The 16600-nt window shown below is 36.9% G+C and overlaps 1 protein-coding gene across 1 annotated transcript; it reads right to left on the bottom strand.

Moving 5' to 3' along the window:
• Positions 1–1819: 1819 nt before the first annotated feature.
• On the bottom strand, positions 1820–16342 carry LOC137033046 (lipopolysaccharide-induced tumor necrosis factor-alpha factor homolog). Its single transcript, XM_067405114.1, has 6 exons — positions 16272–16342; positions 7985–8097; positions 7839–7898; positions 5138–5185; positions 3776–3914; positions 1820–2348 (listed from the first exon to the last, which is right to left on the bottom strand). The coding sequence occupies exons 2-6, from the start codon at positions 8085–8087 to the stop codon at positions 2243–2245; spliced, it is 456 nt and encodes a 151-aa protein (XP_067261215.1). The 5' UTR covers positions 8088–8097; positions 16272–16342; the 3' UTR covers positions 1820–2242.
• Positions 16343–16600: the final 258 nt, after the last annotated feature.

The raw sequence follows: 16600 nt of genomic DNA, 5'->3' as shown, positions 1-16600 counted from the left end.
GAAAAGAAAAAAGACGAGCAGAAACACAAGAACTACAGCTGACTTCAGCCACAGCCTTAGATGAAATCAACTCAAGATAAAAGACATTAAATGACTCAACATCTCAGCAGAGGAGGGTTAAACAACAAAAATAATATTACCAGCTTCACTTTTTACTAACCAGATTAACTTTATTTCTGTCAGACGTCTACAGAAGCTCTTTCTGAGAATTAACAGAGCTTCAGATGTTTTATTGTTTAATTTGACAATTATACAATTATATAGCCTACTGGCAACACCAGTGGTGTAGTCTACATGATACGCAGGTATACGCCATATACCCACTAGGAAAGGTCAAGGATTTCCTTATACCCACTTAAAAAAGCGCGAGGATAGGCCTACGTAACCATCCAGTAAAAATCACAATATGATTTGTCGTTTGTTGCTTTTGACATGAAACGTAGATTCTGGCCATTTTAGTTTTGGCGCTCTTTAATGTGTCATGACCGCTGTAGGCTCATCAGTTCAAGAGAAATGGCTGCGTGAAGCGCACGTAAACTCCTCTGTTTTAATACCAGTTACAGCGTGAAATGAACATGAATGAACTTTTGAAGGTATGTTAAAATATACAATACATCTTAACTAAATGTCTTGTGTATTCGCGTAATCAGTGTTTTAACCGCAAAAAGATGTTATAACAGCTTGTAAACAATGTCACGTAACGTCACATTTACCTCAGAAAAACATTCAGTGACCATAAACTCATTAGTCAGCTAGAAAAGTGAACTCTAGAGAGGAGCATTTAGCTAAACATATGCACATTACATATTAGGCCTAATTATATTTTTTAATGTTCTTCAGTAGCCTATGAATGTTTGAATAAATCCATCAAGTTGACAGCCACCATTTATATTTCAAAAAACGATAATTTTAAAGTTAGTAGGCCTACTTTATTATTACAAAAAATTCCTTAAGTGTAGTTTCAATTTGTACACAAATCAGTTCATTTTAACCTTCAATATTAATGTAGTACCAAATGATTCCCATTTATATAAAGCATTAGTTGAGCTTTTTTTTTTTTTCTTGAGAAAATTTGCCATATGATATACAGTATATCCAAAATAACTGGCACTGAAAACAACCCAAGTTGGGTTGAAAATGGATTGGGTTGTTTTAACCCAGCAGTTGGGTTAAATGTTTGCCCAACCTGCTGGGTAGTTTTATTTAACTCAACTATTGTTTAAAAATTACTATATGGCTAGCTTAAAATGAACCCAAAATAGATTGGATATTAAAAATCTGATACATAATTACTAGAGGCAACAATAATAATCAAAAGGTGATCATTTATTAATAAACAATTTAAATGTTTATTGTTTAATTATTATATTTAATATTAATAAATGTTCATTTCCAACATATTTGAGGATCATTTTAAGCAAGCAATACAGCAATTTTTACACAATAGTTGGGTTAAAACAACCCAGTTGTTTTTAACCCAGCATTTTATAATAATAGTTGGCTACTACTCCTCAGCACGATGGTAACCCACAAAACTCAATTTTACAGTAAACTACTGGCAACAGTGTTGCCATTATATAACTGTTTTTTTAAATTACAGTTTGTTACTATTAAAATACATTTTGTGGGTGTGTCTTTTTATGTTGCACCTTTAACCCTTTCAACCCCACAGGAACATCATCTAGTGTCCACACTACAAAGAGTAAAATCAAAGGATTGTGTTATGTATGTGTGGTTTAGTTTCGGAGTCAAGTACCAGTTACACATAGTTGCAATAAGTTGAAAATAAGGCAAATGACCCATTTGTGGTGTGGTATTATCTAGATTAGATCTGAAAAAACATGATATATTATCAGATAAACATAATCTGATACAACAAATCAATCAACCAATCAACCAATCAATCATTTATTTAAAGCACTTTAAAAACCGCAAAGTATACCAAAGTGCTAAAATCTTGTTTATTTTAGGGGTTTTGAGGGAAAAAAAAAGTTTTGCTGACCTTTCAATTAAGAATATTTTAATCAAATAAAAAACAAACAAAAATAAACATACATGTTGTGCATAAATGGCAACAAATAGTACGTAGATATTTTGCTTAATTACACTATCCTGCAGAGTTAATTATACATTTTATAATAAGAAACGTGTGATTCTATCTAATCTATCTATCATCTATCTATCTGCATAAAGAAGGAAAGAGAAGTAAGTTTTTCTTCTGGTCATTCAGATTTCTGACAAGCTACATGCGTTTGTACACATGGATGAGGCTTTTGCAGCTTGGACAGTAATGCTCTATGTCCTTGCAGGAATTCACACATAATGGAATCAAACAAAACGGCCAGATCCTGGAGAGAAAACAACAGAAAAAAATAGTGTGTTGAAAAATTAGTTTTCTTTTCTCGTGCTATTGGTTAGTGGTTCTTCAATTCAATCAGAAACTAAATATCCACAAAAAATGACCCTAAGTGCAAAATTAAAATAAAACTATTTGTGATTCCTCTCTCAGAAAAATAAAGGTTTAAAATTGTACCTTTAGGGGTACAACAGCTTGTTGCTGGGGCAGTACCTTTAAAGGAACAATTTTGTACCTTTTTTACTCCAAAAAGGTACTAATATTGTAAAGGTGTAAAGTCCAGGGGCCTCATGTATAAAACTTTCCATACAAATGTGTAGAAAAATGACACATATTATGTGTAACACTCTAGTTTACACATTTTGTGTTAATATTGCATAAAAATGTGTTGGAAGGATTCAGTTGTTTTACACATATTATGTGTCATTTTAAAATTAACACATTTACACAACTTTGTGGTGAAGACCAGACCTCTAAAACCAAAACAAGACCATTAAAATCAAGATAATTCATTAATCGTGTGACTTTTGAGCATTAATGATGAACACCTGCTGTTAACAAGCAGAATCACCAAAGTAGAAAATCACAGTTTTATGTCACCATCACAGATAAGCCATTGCATGATGGGAGCCATTGATGAATTTTGATTGGTGGCTCCCAGAATGCACTGCAACATGCTTTATTATCCTCACCACTGTTGAGATTCATACGCTGATTCTTGATGTCTGTGTGTGCCTAAAAAAATATTTTTTTCCTTTTTTTTTTTTTTTTTTTTTAAATCAGAACAACTTTTGAGAAATCTTTTGGATTATATTGAAAACACTGATCTTCTGCTGTAGAATCACAGTGCTGCTGTAATCAATAATTTAAATCTAACTCAGATCAGATCAAAATTCAGATCACCTTCCTGAAACATTTACTGTGTTAAAATTATCACACAATGAATGTTTATTAAATTAATAAATAAATGTTAGAGAGATTTGTGATTTTCTCCTTCTGTCAACAAGCACCAATCATCATTCAATTAACCAACACTAATAATTATCTCATTAACTTTAACACTGTTTCAGTGGGTGGAATAAACATATGGCAGGACTTCTACTTTCTGACCCCTGGACTTTCCACCTCTGGTCTCACTACTCCCAGGAGAGTTCTTTTAACACTGGAGTTTTTGCTGTGTTCCTCCTGGTTGAAAAGCTGTGCTAATTAGCAAATCCAGGTGACTGGAACAAAATACTGGAGGACTTTTACTTTCTGAACCTGGACTTTACCTCGAATATTAATACCTTTTTGGAGTAAAAAAGGTACAAAATGTCCCTTTAAAGGTACTGCCTCAGCAACAACTTGTTGTACACCTAAGGTAAAATTTTAAACCATTTTTTTCAGTGTATGTAGGAATTGGTGAATGCGGTTCCTTACAGTAAAATGCCAAGACTTCCACAGATGGCCCACACCAACGTCCCATTGATGAAGTTCATCTCTGTGACGATCTGCTTCTTGCAGTAAGGACATTTTATCTGCCCAGGAAGTTCAGTCAGACGTGGTGCAATAACTATTTCTGGGGATACATATGCAGAAAAAGAGGTAATTTTGATGAAAATACATATAATATGATCATAAATCTCCAGTATAGTATACTATACATGTGCATCATGTGCATGCTGAAACCTTCAGTAGTGCTTGATTGTATTAAGGCCCCGATATACAAGCGAAAATGAATAACAAACTGATGTGACGTAATTTAGAGCAAAACAATGCCAAATCGAAGTTTGTTTTGTGTTCTTTTTGGAAGTTCGAAACGGCTTGCCAAAGCTAACTTTCAGGAAAAGTTCGCTCCAGCTGCAAAACATCTACCATTGGTCCTTGACGATAGCGTAATAGGAGGTGTGCGTTGAGGCTCAGCCTTCATTTGCGTGGAACTTTTCTCTGGCGCATTTCGCGTGTTGAATTCGTTGAGGTAAGATCTCAGTGGGTGAAAACATGAACACACTGGATAGCCGCTTTATATTGCATTATATGAAATGAGGCACTGACATTGTTTTTTTAAGCTTGATACTGTAAAGCTGATAGTTTTTAAGCATTCTATTGAATAAAGAGCTATATAAATAAACCAGAGGTGGAAAGTCCAGGGGTCAGAGAGTAAAAGTCCTGCCATATTTTTATTCCACCCACTGAAGCAGGGTTAAAGTTAATTAGATAATTAAGTGATTAATTGAGTGATAATTGATGACAGTTAGAATCACCCAAATAAAAACCTAATATTAAAAAGTCAAGGATCAAGAGCCCAACCAAGGCTGATCTCTATGATGGTGACTTAAATTGTGATTTTGCTTGTTATCATCAGGTGTCTTCAATAATGGTCAATCATAATTCAATTAATCACTTAAAACATCCCATTAACTTTAACACTGCTTCAGTGGGTGGAATAAAAATATGGCAGGACTTTTACTTTCTGACTCCTGGACTTTACACCTCTGAAATAAATGTGACTACAGTGCTAATTTGCAGAGCTCGTGCTAACATACAAATGTTGTTATCAGACACTTTTCTTATGCTTTCTATAAAAATACTAATATAATGTTTTCTATAAAAATGTTTATTTTGTTAAGAAATGCACAGCACATATTTACATATTCATCTAGCGGCGTCAGATGTTGATTACAGTATATCATTGCTCACCTATTTCGAGCTTTGTTTGACCCCTAAACAAAGAACAAAAGGAACTTTGTATGAAGTATATCGGGGCCTTTAGTCTCATGAATATAAATCTTTTCTGCTCACCCTGGTCAAACGCAGGAGCAGTGGGCTGTTGGGTGTAAACCATTGGAGCTGAAAGAGAAAACAAACAGAACTGTGTGGAAACACTGTTTGTGCAGCTGTTAATACTGTGATAACTGACTGTTCTTTAGTAGAGCATGGGGATAACCAGAGCCATTAGCCATTACTAACATGAACGCTCTTGTCTTATACACTATTCAATCATGAATATCTCTATAGATAGAACAAAACAGCAGGAGATACTACTGTCTTTTTCTACCTTTTATTCAGAACACAGCTAAAAAAAAAACTACACAGCCAAGGCCAGATTGTCAAGTCCCTCCTGTACACATCTCTCTCCATGATGGTGAGAGGCACACTTTTTATATAACCAGGTGGTAAATTAACCAAATTAACTTGAACATAAACACACATTACTTTGCTAAAGCAAAAACCCAACTGTCTTGCTTAAATAATGCATAAATCAACTCAAACAAATACCCATAATGCAACCGGCTGCTGGTGTTGAATGCTGGGTCATTACAATATCTACATGACAACTGCTCTTTCAAGACAAACCTTGAAGTAAATCAACTGAAAGACGTAAGAAAACCATGAAACTGCCACACTCACAAGCTTATAAGTCCTTTTTTATTCACAATCTCCTCGTCACCGGCAGGTACAGCACTCGTTTTCATGTGTTTGTGTGTTCTGATCTCATTGCGATTGTGCAACTGAACTCCACAGCATCTTGTTTGCTTGTCACTTTGTCTGTTTGTGATCCAGGGACGGAGCGAGCTTTAGAGTTCTTCATGCAACCGAACTTCATGTCTGTTTACATTTTAATGCATTTAAGTGAAACTATATTGAGAGTTGTATCGAACATTTTTTCTATCGTTATCGAATAAGGTGTACTGTCGATAAATATCGATACCGTTTTATCGCCCAGGCCTAACTCAGAGTCAGACACACAAGCATCTGAATCAACTACACACATTTAGCATTGCTAATAAATATTGCTCTTAAAAAAGAATGTGTCATTGAGTACTACCATTACTAAATATGGTGATAAAGCGCAATGCTTATTCCAGATAGCAAGCAATGATAAAATCAATGTTAATGTGTCAACGTTAACCTCAATGAATCAACATCACTTTTGCGCCCACAATTAATGTCGATATTTGCACTCTCATAAAATGAAACACAACTACAACTGACTTAAAGCTACACAGCCTGAAATGTGAAGATAAAAGAAGACATTAATTCTCTCAAGATCTCAGCAGAAGTTCTTTTTGAGAATTAACAGGTTTAGATGTTGATGTTTTATTGAAAATGTTTGGTCACCATGTTGGTGGTCAGTGTTTGACTGTTGCCTTTGTGATTGTCGTCTGAAATATTTGAATGTTTGAACGCAACAGAAACCAACCAACCAGCTGTGCTGTGTAGATAATTATGTGATCACTACCAAATTAGTTAACCCCCAGGGGTCTGAGAATTGTTGGGGTCCTGGAGAAGTTTTGACATGCCCTGACATTTGTGCTTTTTTCTGTTGTTCATAAACATATAAATGACAAAAGTGTCATTACACTGTATTCAGCACAAACTAGGCTACAATAATATGTGAGGAACATGTATGTACATGTTTGTATTTTTGAAGGAATAATGTTTATGTGTGGTTATTGAAAAAACAAAAAACTTAAGTCACTGAAATAAGGCCAAAAAAAGTATATTAAATCTGTGTTCACAAGACTTCTGGGTATTTGAGGTTGTAGACTAGAGTTTTTGCTTCAGAATTATGTAAAAATTATGCTGCCTACTCCTTCATATAAAACAATATATTAATTTAGTTTTTGTACACAAATTCATATAAAGAAGAAGAGGACATTTCAGGAATGGTGTTTTCAATTCATACTTGCAGCCGGAGGGCGCTTTCTGTACACCTTTAGGCCACAAATTCATATAAAGAAGAAAAGGAACTAGGAACTAACGGCATGTCTTCTAGAGATCGCTAACCATGGCTTTAACATCCAAAAAAACACTTTTCAAGACAATAAATACAGGATTGAGATACATGTATTGCCTCTGAATTTGCGTCTGAATAGCGCTGGCTCCGTGGTCGTGGCCGCATTAGCAGATCATGAGCTGAATCACTGACTTCTGACATGGCTCTCTTTTCATACAGATTACATAAACACAGAATGTTTCTTTTCAATTTGACTTGCACGATTTAAAACCTGACATTTCAACATTTCTTTAGACATATGTGTCATTTTTTTGTGATTAGTATTCATAAGTTACAGATCATTTTCTGAGAACTATCAGATTGGAGTTTGTTCAGAGGGAGAAATCACGCATCACGACAGCGTATTTTAAGTCTGTTTTGCTGCGATATGAAAAAAAAATCCTGCAAAACGCGCCGGCGCGTTTTCAGACCTCAGGGAGTTAAATGCAATCAGCCTGCATCATCACAGTTTCTTGCCAGAACTATGTAATTAATTTTTCCCTTCTCAATGTTTAGAAAATGCAGAGGTGTAAAGTCCAGGGGTCAGAAAGTAAAAGCCCTGCCATATTTTTCATTCCACTCACTGAAGCAGTGTTAAAGTTAATGAGATAATTAAGTGATTAATTGAATGATGACTGACCATTATTGAAGACACCTGATGATAACTTTCTGACTCCTGGACTTTACCCCTCTGTAAACTACATGGTAAACATCAACTCTTACCCATGCCAGAAGTCTGGATCATCTGTGGGACTGGTTGATTGTATACAGTAGTTGTTTGAACTGGAAAAAAAGATCATTATTAAAGTACTGTTGTTACCAATGACAAATAGTTTCTGAACTGAATACAAGAGTAAGAGTCTGCTGACTTTGTTGGTTTTGATAAACCTGCGGTGCTGGCATCTGGGGAGGAATGTGGGTCTGGACCATTGCCGGTCCATTAAATGGAGGAGGGAACTGTCCATAATTCATAATCGAGAATCTGTGAATGAGAAAAACATATGTTCTTCAATGGCATGTTTTAGAGTTCTACATACAACACTGGAAAAGCAACAATAAAAATAACAATTAGACGGATTGCTGCCTTTGACATCACAAATCAGGAAATAATGAATGGGTTGTGGTGACATCAGTTGCTCTCAGTGATAAATCACATGACATTTATAGGTGACTGGTTCAAAAATACATTTGAAATAGTGGAATTACAAATTTAAGAATCCGTTTAAGATCTGCGAATCTTACATCCTGACCATTTGGCAGGACAAGCTCAAGATACAGCAGTGCTTTTGTCTCTATGATGATGTAAAGGTATAGGTGATACTGCCAGACTGATTGGATTAGCACCTATGCATTTGAATGACACAGTTATGCTGATTATATCATGGCTAGGAAATGTAAGCAATGATCTGATTCCTGTACTGCATTTGCATCCTTTGTTTAGATTGTCCACACCTCTACTCTATGTATCCCTCCCCCTTGAATGTATATGAACTACCAAGTCACTGCTTTAGTTAGATTTTGGATGACCATAGCGACGCACAGCGTGATTCTCAATAAAGAGTAACTTCTGCTTCAAGAGATCCCAAAGTCTCCTGGTCTATGCTTCTGAGATTTCCAACAGTTTTGGTGCCGTGACCCGGATAGAGCTTCTCACCTCAATCCAGATTGGAACTTCAAGCACAACAGAGATCTGATCCAAAAGAAGATCCAGGCTGAATTTTCCTGTACACCCAAGGGTTGGTGAGTGATACTCTATCCAAAAGAACCATTAAGACCAGTTGTTATCCTCTGCGCCGTCAGAGAAGAGTTAACAGACAGCTGTAGGGTTTGGTTAACTAAGTTATTCTCTAAAAATGTTCTTTTAGAGATGAAGTTTATCCTCTGTTTAGGCAGGGAAGTTTAGCATCACATGCTAATAATTAGGTATCCTCTGTTCAGGCAGGGAAGAATTAGTGTAAAGTGCTAATAATTTGTGTTGTCCTCTGTTTTATCAGGGAAGGTGGTGTGTTAACAGAATAGCCATCCTCTACTTTGCTAGAGAAGAAGGTTCATCCTCTGTTAATTCAAGGAAGGTTACAACTGTTAAAGTGTGTTAGCAAGTTGGTTCTACTCTGCTCACCAGAGAAGGTTGAATACATTACGATGTGTATTAACTAGGTTAACCTCTTTTCTGTCAGGGAAGTGTTGAAGTGTATTGTTGTACCAGAAAGACATTACACAATGTTGAGAAAGAACGCTAGACTTATTCCAACAACTGAGAAAGGTGGACTAGCTACTCCTTTATGGACAGATAGTGAGTTCAAATCAGTGTTAGGAAAACACATGGACTCAATAGTGACTGAGTCAGTCAGATTGCATTTGACAAAGAAATTTGGGATTCATCCAGAAAAAGTTTGGTCCATTGAAGAATGCAAAAAGGTACTTGGTGCTTGTATTCAGAAGAAAAATATGAAGGGCATTATCTGCTGCCACAAAGAATTTACTCTATCCATTGCACAAGAACAAATCCAACATATTGCTAAGTTAGAAGAGCAGAACAAACAGTTGCACACTAGAGTGTCTTGTCTCACTCAGAAGTTGGGCCTTAACAAAGCCTCAACTAAATGTGACTCAAAAGACCAACAGTCAGTTGAAAGCTATCCTGACTTACAGTCTTTCTGTAGACTAGAGGGCAATAGCAATACTGGATTCATGGATAAAGATGTAAATGCAGTTGAAGTGTGTGGAGCGAGACAAAAGGCTCAGAGTAGGGCAAAAGGGGTTGACACAGTTCCATCTGTAACCCCCATACTGCAGTTACAAGCAGTCAGTACCTCTATAGGTCCTGAAGACATAGAAAAATTTCTATGCACTGATGGCAAATTCTCAGCAATTCTTTCTGAGTTTAGGACAGAGTTGTCCACAAAAATGAAGCTCTATGATATGTCCCTAGCTGAAGTCACACAGCTAATGTCACAAATCCTGAAAGAGTCAGAATTCAATGATTTTGAAAGTGCTGTAAATAATTCTGAGTTTCAGCATTCCAGCAAAGGCGAATTGAGAGAAGGAGTTCTGAGAGTGTTACAGAACCTTGTTGGACCAAAGGTAGACTGGTCAAAGATCACTAGTTGTGTACAGAAGAAGGATGAAACTGTAAGTGAGTACACTGAAAGATTTTGTCAGTCAGCGGCAGCATACAGTGGAATAGTTGACACTCCAGAGAAGGTGTTAGAGGATAATGGACCACTGGTCCGCATGTGGTTTGATGGGCTTTCATCAGAATACAGAAATGCATTGCCTTTCTTAGACCTCACATGGTCCAATGGAACCCTGCAAAACAACTTGGATAGGTTAGCTATTTGGGAAAGAGACTCAGATGTCAAGACAAGAGTAAAGATTGCAGCAGCATCCTTTAAGGTCAACACAGAGAATCGACAGAAACGTAAATGTCCTAAGAGAGAAGGCAGATGTCATTACTGTGGTAAACCTGGACATTGGATGAAAGAGTGTAGGAAAAACAAAAAGACATTAAAAGAAATGAACAGCTTTACTCAGCTCCTACTCAGTCTACTTGCTACACTGAAACTGCCCCTCCCCTCTTCTCCAAACTCTTGGAGCAGCAGCTTGCTGACATGCTAACCATTTGGGCTGTGAGTGCTTAATTTCCCCAGTCATTTACAAGAAAGCTTAAAGACTCATTCTGAACAAAAGAAAGTTGACTATCACTTCCACCATTTGGGGACACAGGTTAAGTACACTCACAGCCTTAAATGTTATGCTACAGCACACTCCATTCACTTTTCCATCCTCAATGGGTTATGATGTCTGCTATGACTGATGTTTCAATGGAAGATGGAGATGTAGCACATTAAATTTGGAAACTAACTACAGGGAGAGAATAGGACACACAGACCAGTGAGGAGCCCAGGGAAGAACCGAAGTGCATAAGGCCTCGGGGGCTAAACCCTGTGGTGAAGTCTTCCTCATAGGTTTCCCCCTCTCTCAGTTTATCCCCACCTTACTGGTCTATAGGTGTCAAATTGATTAAGACTAGGTTAAGAAAAAGAAGAACAAAACCACTATACGATCACTAGAAGTTTATGATGATCAGAGTTAGACAGAAAAACTATAGGATCATCAGAGGTGTAACGTACTAAAGTCTATGCATGAATACTGCTAGTCTGCTTTTTCTTTGTTTTCTTGTGTGCAGGTATGTGTATATGCCATGACGTCTCAAGCAGCACCTGGTGTAAAGCATCACCTCAGATAACCATGAACAACCTTCATGATGACGGAGTCATCTGAGCAACTCGGAGTTGCACAACGACAAAGAATCATCTTGGGACAAACATGGAAATGGACTCTACAGGGAACAGACTCCACAGCTATTCAGGCACCATGGACTTTTAGGACTTCCACGCTTATGCTACATGGTTTTTCTGTGTCATCATGTAGTTAATACAACATGTTACCACCCTGCGTTGTATATGTGTGTCAACAGTATACTCAAGTTAAAGAACAACACTTATGTAAATGTTGGACACGACACAGAATAAGATGTATGTGCCTGTAACTGTTACAAGTTGCATGACTGGAAGATGGAACTTATGTTAACAAACATATGTTATAGAAGGGATTTAAGAATGTTTAAATTTGTATTATGTGAGAGTTATTAGAACTCTCAAAGGGGGAACAGTGGAATTACAAATTTAAGAATCCGTTTAAGATCTGCGGATCTTACATCCTGACCATTTGGCAGGACAAGCTCAAGATACAGCAGTGCTTTTGTCTCTATGATAATGTAAAGGTATAGGTGATACTGCCAGACTGATTGGATTAGCACCTATGCATTTGAATGACACAGTTATGCTGATTATATCATGGCTAGGAAATGTAAGCAATGATCTGATTCCTGTACTGCATTTGCATCCTTTGTTTAGATTGTCCACACCTCTACTCTATGTATCCCTCCCCCTTGAATGTATATGAACTACCAAGTCACTGCTTTAGTTAGATTTTGGATGACCACAGCGACGCACAGCGTGATTCTCAATAAAGAGTAACTTCTGCTTCAAGAGATCCCAAAGTCTCCTGGTCTATGCTTCTGAGATTTCCAACAAAATCAAACAGTTGGTGTACTTCTGGGGTTCATGTCAGTCGTGCTACTGAGATGAACACGAATGCCAATGGACAGGTTTTGCCACATATCGCTTTCATAAATGTGATGATCAAAGCAGTGATTGGTCAGGTTTTCAGATATGTATTTTGCTGCACCTTCTAACAGCAGCACATACATTAGTTTTTTTCCAGAAATTTTATTTCTTTAGTGGAAATTAAGTATCAACTTGATCTGCTGACTTGTCACAATACTTTTTGTATTCATTTTGAGCAGTATATCTAAAGTCTCTGATGTCCCTAGAGTGTGAATGTGAACTTTAAATCAAAATACCCAACAGATAATTTTATAGCATGTTAAATTTGTCACTTTTTGAGGGTGAGCAAAAAAAAAAAAAAAAAAAACACTCTGTTTCTGAGTGTCCCTTTAAGTGCAAATGAGCTGCTGCTCTCAAAAGGGGGGCGGAGTTTCAGGAGCTCATGTTAGCACTTAGCAGCTCTGATTAATGTTACCTCACACAGACTCACTGAAAATCAGAGGCTGAAAGTCCAGGAGTCAGAAAGTAAAAGTCCTGCCATATTTTTTATTCCACCCACTGAAGCAGTGTTAATGTCAATGAAATAATTAAATGATAAATTGAGTGATGATTGACCATTATTGAAGACATCTGATGATAACAAGCAGAATCACTGAAGGAAAGAAGAGAACAGAAAAAGAGAGTCACAGCCTTAGATGAAATCAACTGAAGATAAAAGACATTAAATCTCTCAAGATCTGATCTAACAACTCCACAAACAGCATTACCGGCTTCCCTTATTACTAACCAGACTGACATTATTTATGTTAGACATCTACAAAAGTTGTTATTGAGAATTAACAGGGGGTTAACTCTAATGTGTTTAAGTCACCATAATAGTGATTAGTGTTTCCATTAGTTGGGCTCCTAACTCTTATTATACATTTGTCTGACTGTTGTGAAACACATTTCCAATAGCAAAGGAAGCTGAAACAAAATAACATCAGATGGTAATGGTTGTCTGCTGATTGCTTTGTGTTCATCATGAAATGGCCTGATGATTTGAATTCAACAATTGTGTTATGTTGTTGTTGATACATACATAATAAACCTTATGATACTACAGTTCCTGCAGCAACCAGATAGCCTTTTTTAACAGACATGAGCACCAAAAGTTAATTAATGATGACACACACAGACATCAAGTATCACCGTATGAATCTCAACAATGGTGACAATCAAAAGTGCAATGCATGCTGGGTGTTTTGTACTTTTGATTGTCACCATTGTTGAGATTCATACGTTGATTCTTGAATTCTGTATGTTATCATAGGTTAATGTTTAGTGCTCATGTGTGTTAAAATCTGATTGTTGCAGAAACTCATTCTGTAGTATATTTAATGTATTTAAATACATATTCTTTGCTTTTGGCTGATATGTGGCATTGCTGTGGCCTACTTATGGCCCAGATCTGGCAAACAGAAGCGGCCCACATAAGGACTGTAATTCACTGCAACATGTCCCAGATATGGGCCAGATCTGGGCTGACACAATGTTGCTATCTGGGTTCGTTTGCATTGAAATTTCAGTGCTGTAATTTTGCAGACACTGTTTATGCTCAAGCAGCAACATTACACACTAACTAAAGTTAAAAAAGTGAAATTGTAATGAACCACCCCTTTAAATAAGCATTACATAGTATAACTTTTATCATTTAAAACCTGAAAAACTATTTTTTTAATGATTTCCAGAAAGAAGCGCCCTGACCAGCCAGTCTGACAACATTTTATCTCATGTTCTTAGTGACAGCTGAGTTAGCGGTACATGTGTTTGGAAAAAGTGAAAGAATCTAGGTTTGTTCATGCCATGTCAGAACTTCCCTGATTCTGACTCATAAACTCCAGAACTTTCACTTTCACTCATTCCATGTTACCTCTGTACCACCTGACTGATTCAGTTTGGCATTGATAGTGTTGCCATAGAAACGCATTCCATGCCCAACCCTGACCTACATATACTATGCCTTCAGTGAAGAAAAAGTACATACTTCTGAGTGTAGCAGGCAAGCAGGGCATACGACATACTGTCATAATTGTGTTTTTAACGGACCTCTTTGTCCTTTAGTTAGTTACGTGTGTACAGGATGTAGGCCGGTAAGAGCTGTGCGTGTAAACCTGATTCTCCTGATCTCAAGAGGCACTCTAATGACTGACAGTAGAGACTGCGGTCTTTAGCTTCTTTGTTAGAGCGGTCAACTCCCATGTTTGAGTCCCACTTAGAGTGGGCTGTTCGAACAGGAGGGGTTGCCCGTAATCTTAACCCCTTAACGGGACGACATTCTTCTGTTTCGAATGAGTTAGGGATGCACAATACCATTTTTTAAGGACAGAGTACGAGTACCAATACTTTTTTTTCTAGTACTCGCCGATACCGATACCTATACATTTATTAATTTCTCTCTCTCTCTTTTTTCTTTTTTTTTTGGTGATTTTGCAGTTTTCCAAGCACAAAGAACAAAAACTTCACAGTATCCAATAACCTTCAAAGGGCATAATTACCAATATATATAATTGTTGTTATATAAAAAGGTACAAATAAAAAACATTTTGACAACTATGTGCATTTGACCATTCAGGCGCAGGGAGAACTGATCGCGTGCTGTCTGAGAGCGAACTGGGATTTTGTGCAAGAAAGAGAGAGTGCATGCGAGAGAGAGATTCAGTGCGATTCCGCCTATCCCGCTTTCACTAATCGATAACGAATTGTGATTAAAAACAAACAGTTCGCAATGTGTGTGTCATCATTAATTTGAAATATTTCCACACCCCTGAGGCTGACATCGTTTCTGCTGCTGCCCCCGGTGTCTCTGTGCACTGAAAATTCTGTCAGTTACGTCACGTGAGGTATCAGTCTTTGGTATCAGGGGTATTTTTACAAGTACGAGTACAAGTACTTGTAAAAATACCCCCTGGAATCAGTGGTTCGGAGTCTGTATTAAACTGCCAAAGTGAACCACACAAACACATCTGACACAACAAAGCCTTATTTAATGAAATCACATGACGTTGGCAATTTGAGATCGTTTGATGTGCGCTCCGAACCACTGATTTGAAACAAAAGATTCATAAAGCTTTGAAGCTTCATGAGGCAGTGTTCTGATATCACCCATCACTATATTGTTGAATAAAATTACTTTTTTTTTTTTTTTTGGCACACAAAAAGTATTCTCATGACTTTATAATATCAAGGTTGAACCGCTGTAGTCACATGAATTTTTTAAAATATGTCTTTAATAGTTTTCTGGGCATTGAAAAAGGAAATGATCTTTCTGGCAATGCAGGCCTCATTGAGCCATCTGATTTTATTGAAAAGATCTTAATCTGTGTTCTGAAGATGAACAAATCTTACGGGTGTGGAACGACATGAGGGTGAGTAATTAATGACAGAATTTTCATTTTTGGGTGAACTAACCCTTTAATGAATTACAACCATTTAAGTTTGGATATAGCATTTTTAAATGTCTAGGCTCAAAACGGGGAGTGACAGTTTGCCCTGTCAATCATCTTCTTACAATTAACATCCTTCACATTCAATTTAATTTTCTTCCGTATTGGAGAGAAATGTAGTAGATTTATCTAAGAGACTTAAAACCTTCACACTTGTTTTACCTTTTAAAACTTAACATCGCTCAACTATTTCAAACATTTCACAATTACTTCAAACTTTCAGGGTAAGCTTTCTCAAGCCAACATCAGAATTTGTTTTCAAACAGTTACTGAAATGCATTAATCACTGCAACAATCTAGTAGACAGACGGCAATGAATAGAAAGTATGGTGACCATTTTAGGCCACTTTTGACATTGACCTGATCTGTTAACAAGTTATAATAGTAAATTTTACTATTATATTTATCCTAGAATTTCATATAACAACCTTTATCTTTATCCAAACATCACAAAGTGGCTATGGAAGCACATAATCCAAAAGTAAAGAATATGATCTTTTTTCAATCTAAAACACCCAAACTTATAATTTGACACATACCTGTGTGTTTGTGCAGTCGATGGAGAGCTGTGGAAATTCTGATGCTCTTCCCTATAAAGACACTTGGACAGATAGAGAGATTATCAGAATAGGCACTGATATGGCAGAAATAAGGGGTGGAGTTGAACACTGATGTTATAACACAATCAGAAGTTCCATAGGATAGCATGCAAATAAACTGCATTTTTATTTCCTGATTGATGATCTCAGGGAACATGTTGACAGAAACCAACATGTTGACAGAAACCTGCATATCCAGTACCAGCACCTCCTCCAGTGTCCCATCTCTTTCCCTACCAGGCTTACATCAGTCTTACTTATCCTGTCTT

This window comes from Chanodichthys erythropterus, chromosome 12, assembly GCF_024489055.1.
Source record: "Chanodichthys erythropterus isolate Z2021 chromosome 12, ASM2448905v1, whole genome shotgun sequence".
Classification (NCBI taxonomy): Eukaryota; Metazoa; Chordata; class Actinopteri; order Cypriniformes; family Xenocyprididae; genus Chanodichthys; species Chanodichthys erythropterus.
Note: the sequence above shows the minus strand (reverse complement) of the source record. Positions and strands in the feature narration are given on the sequence as shown.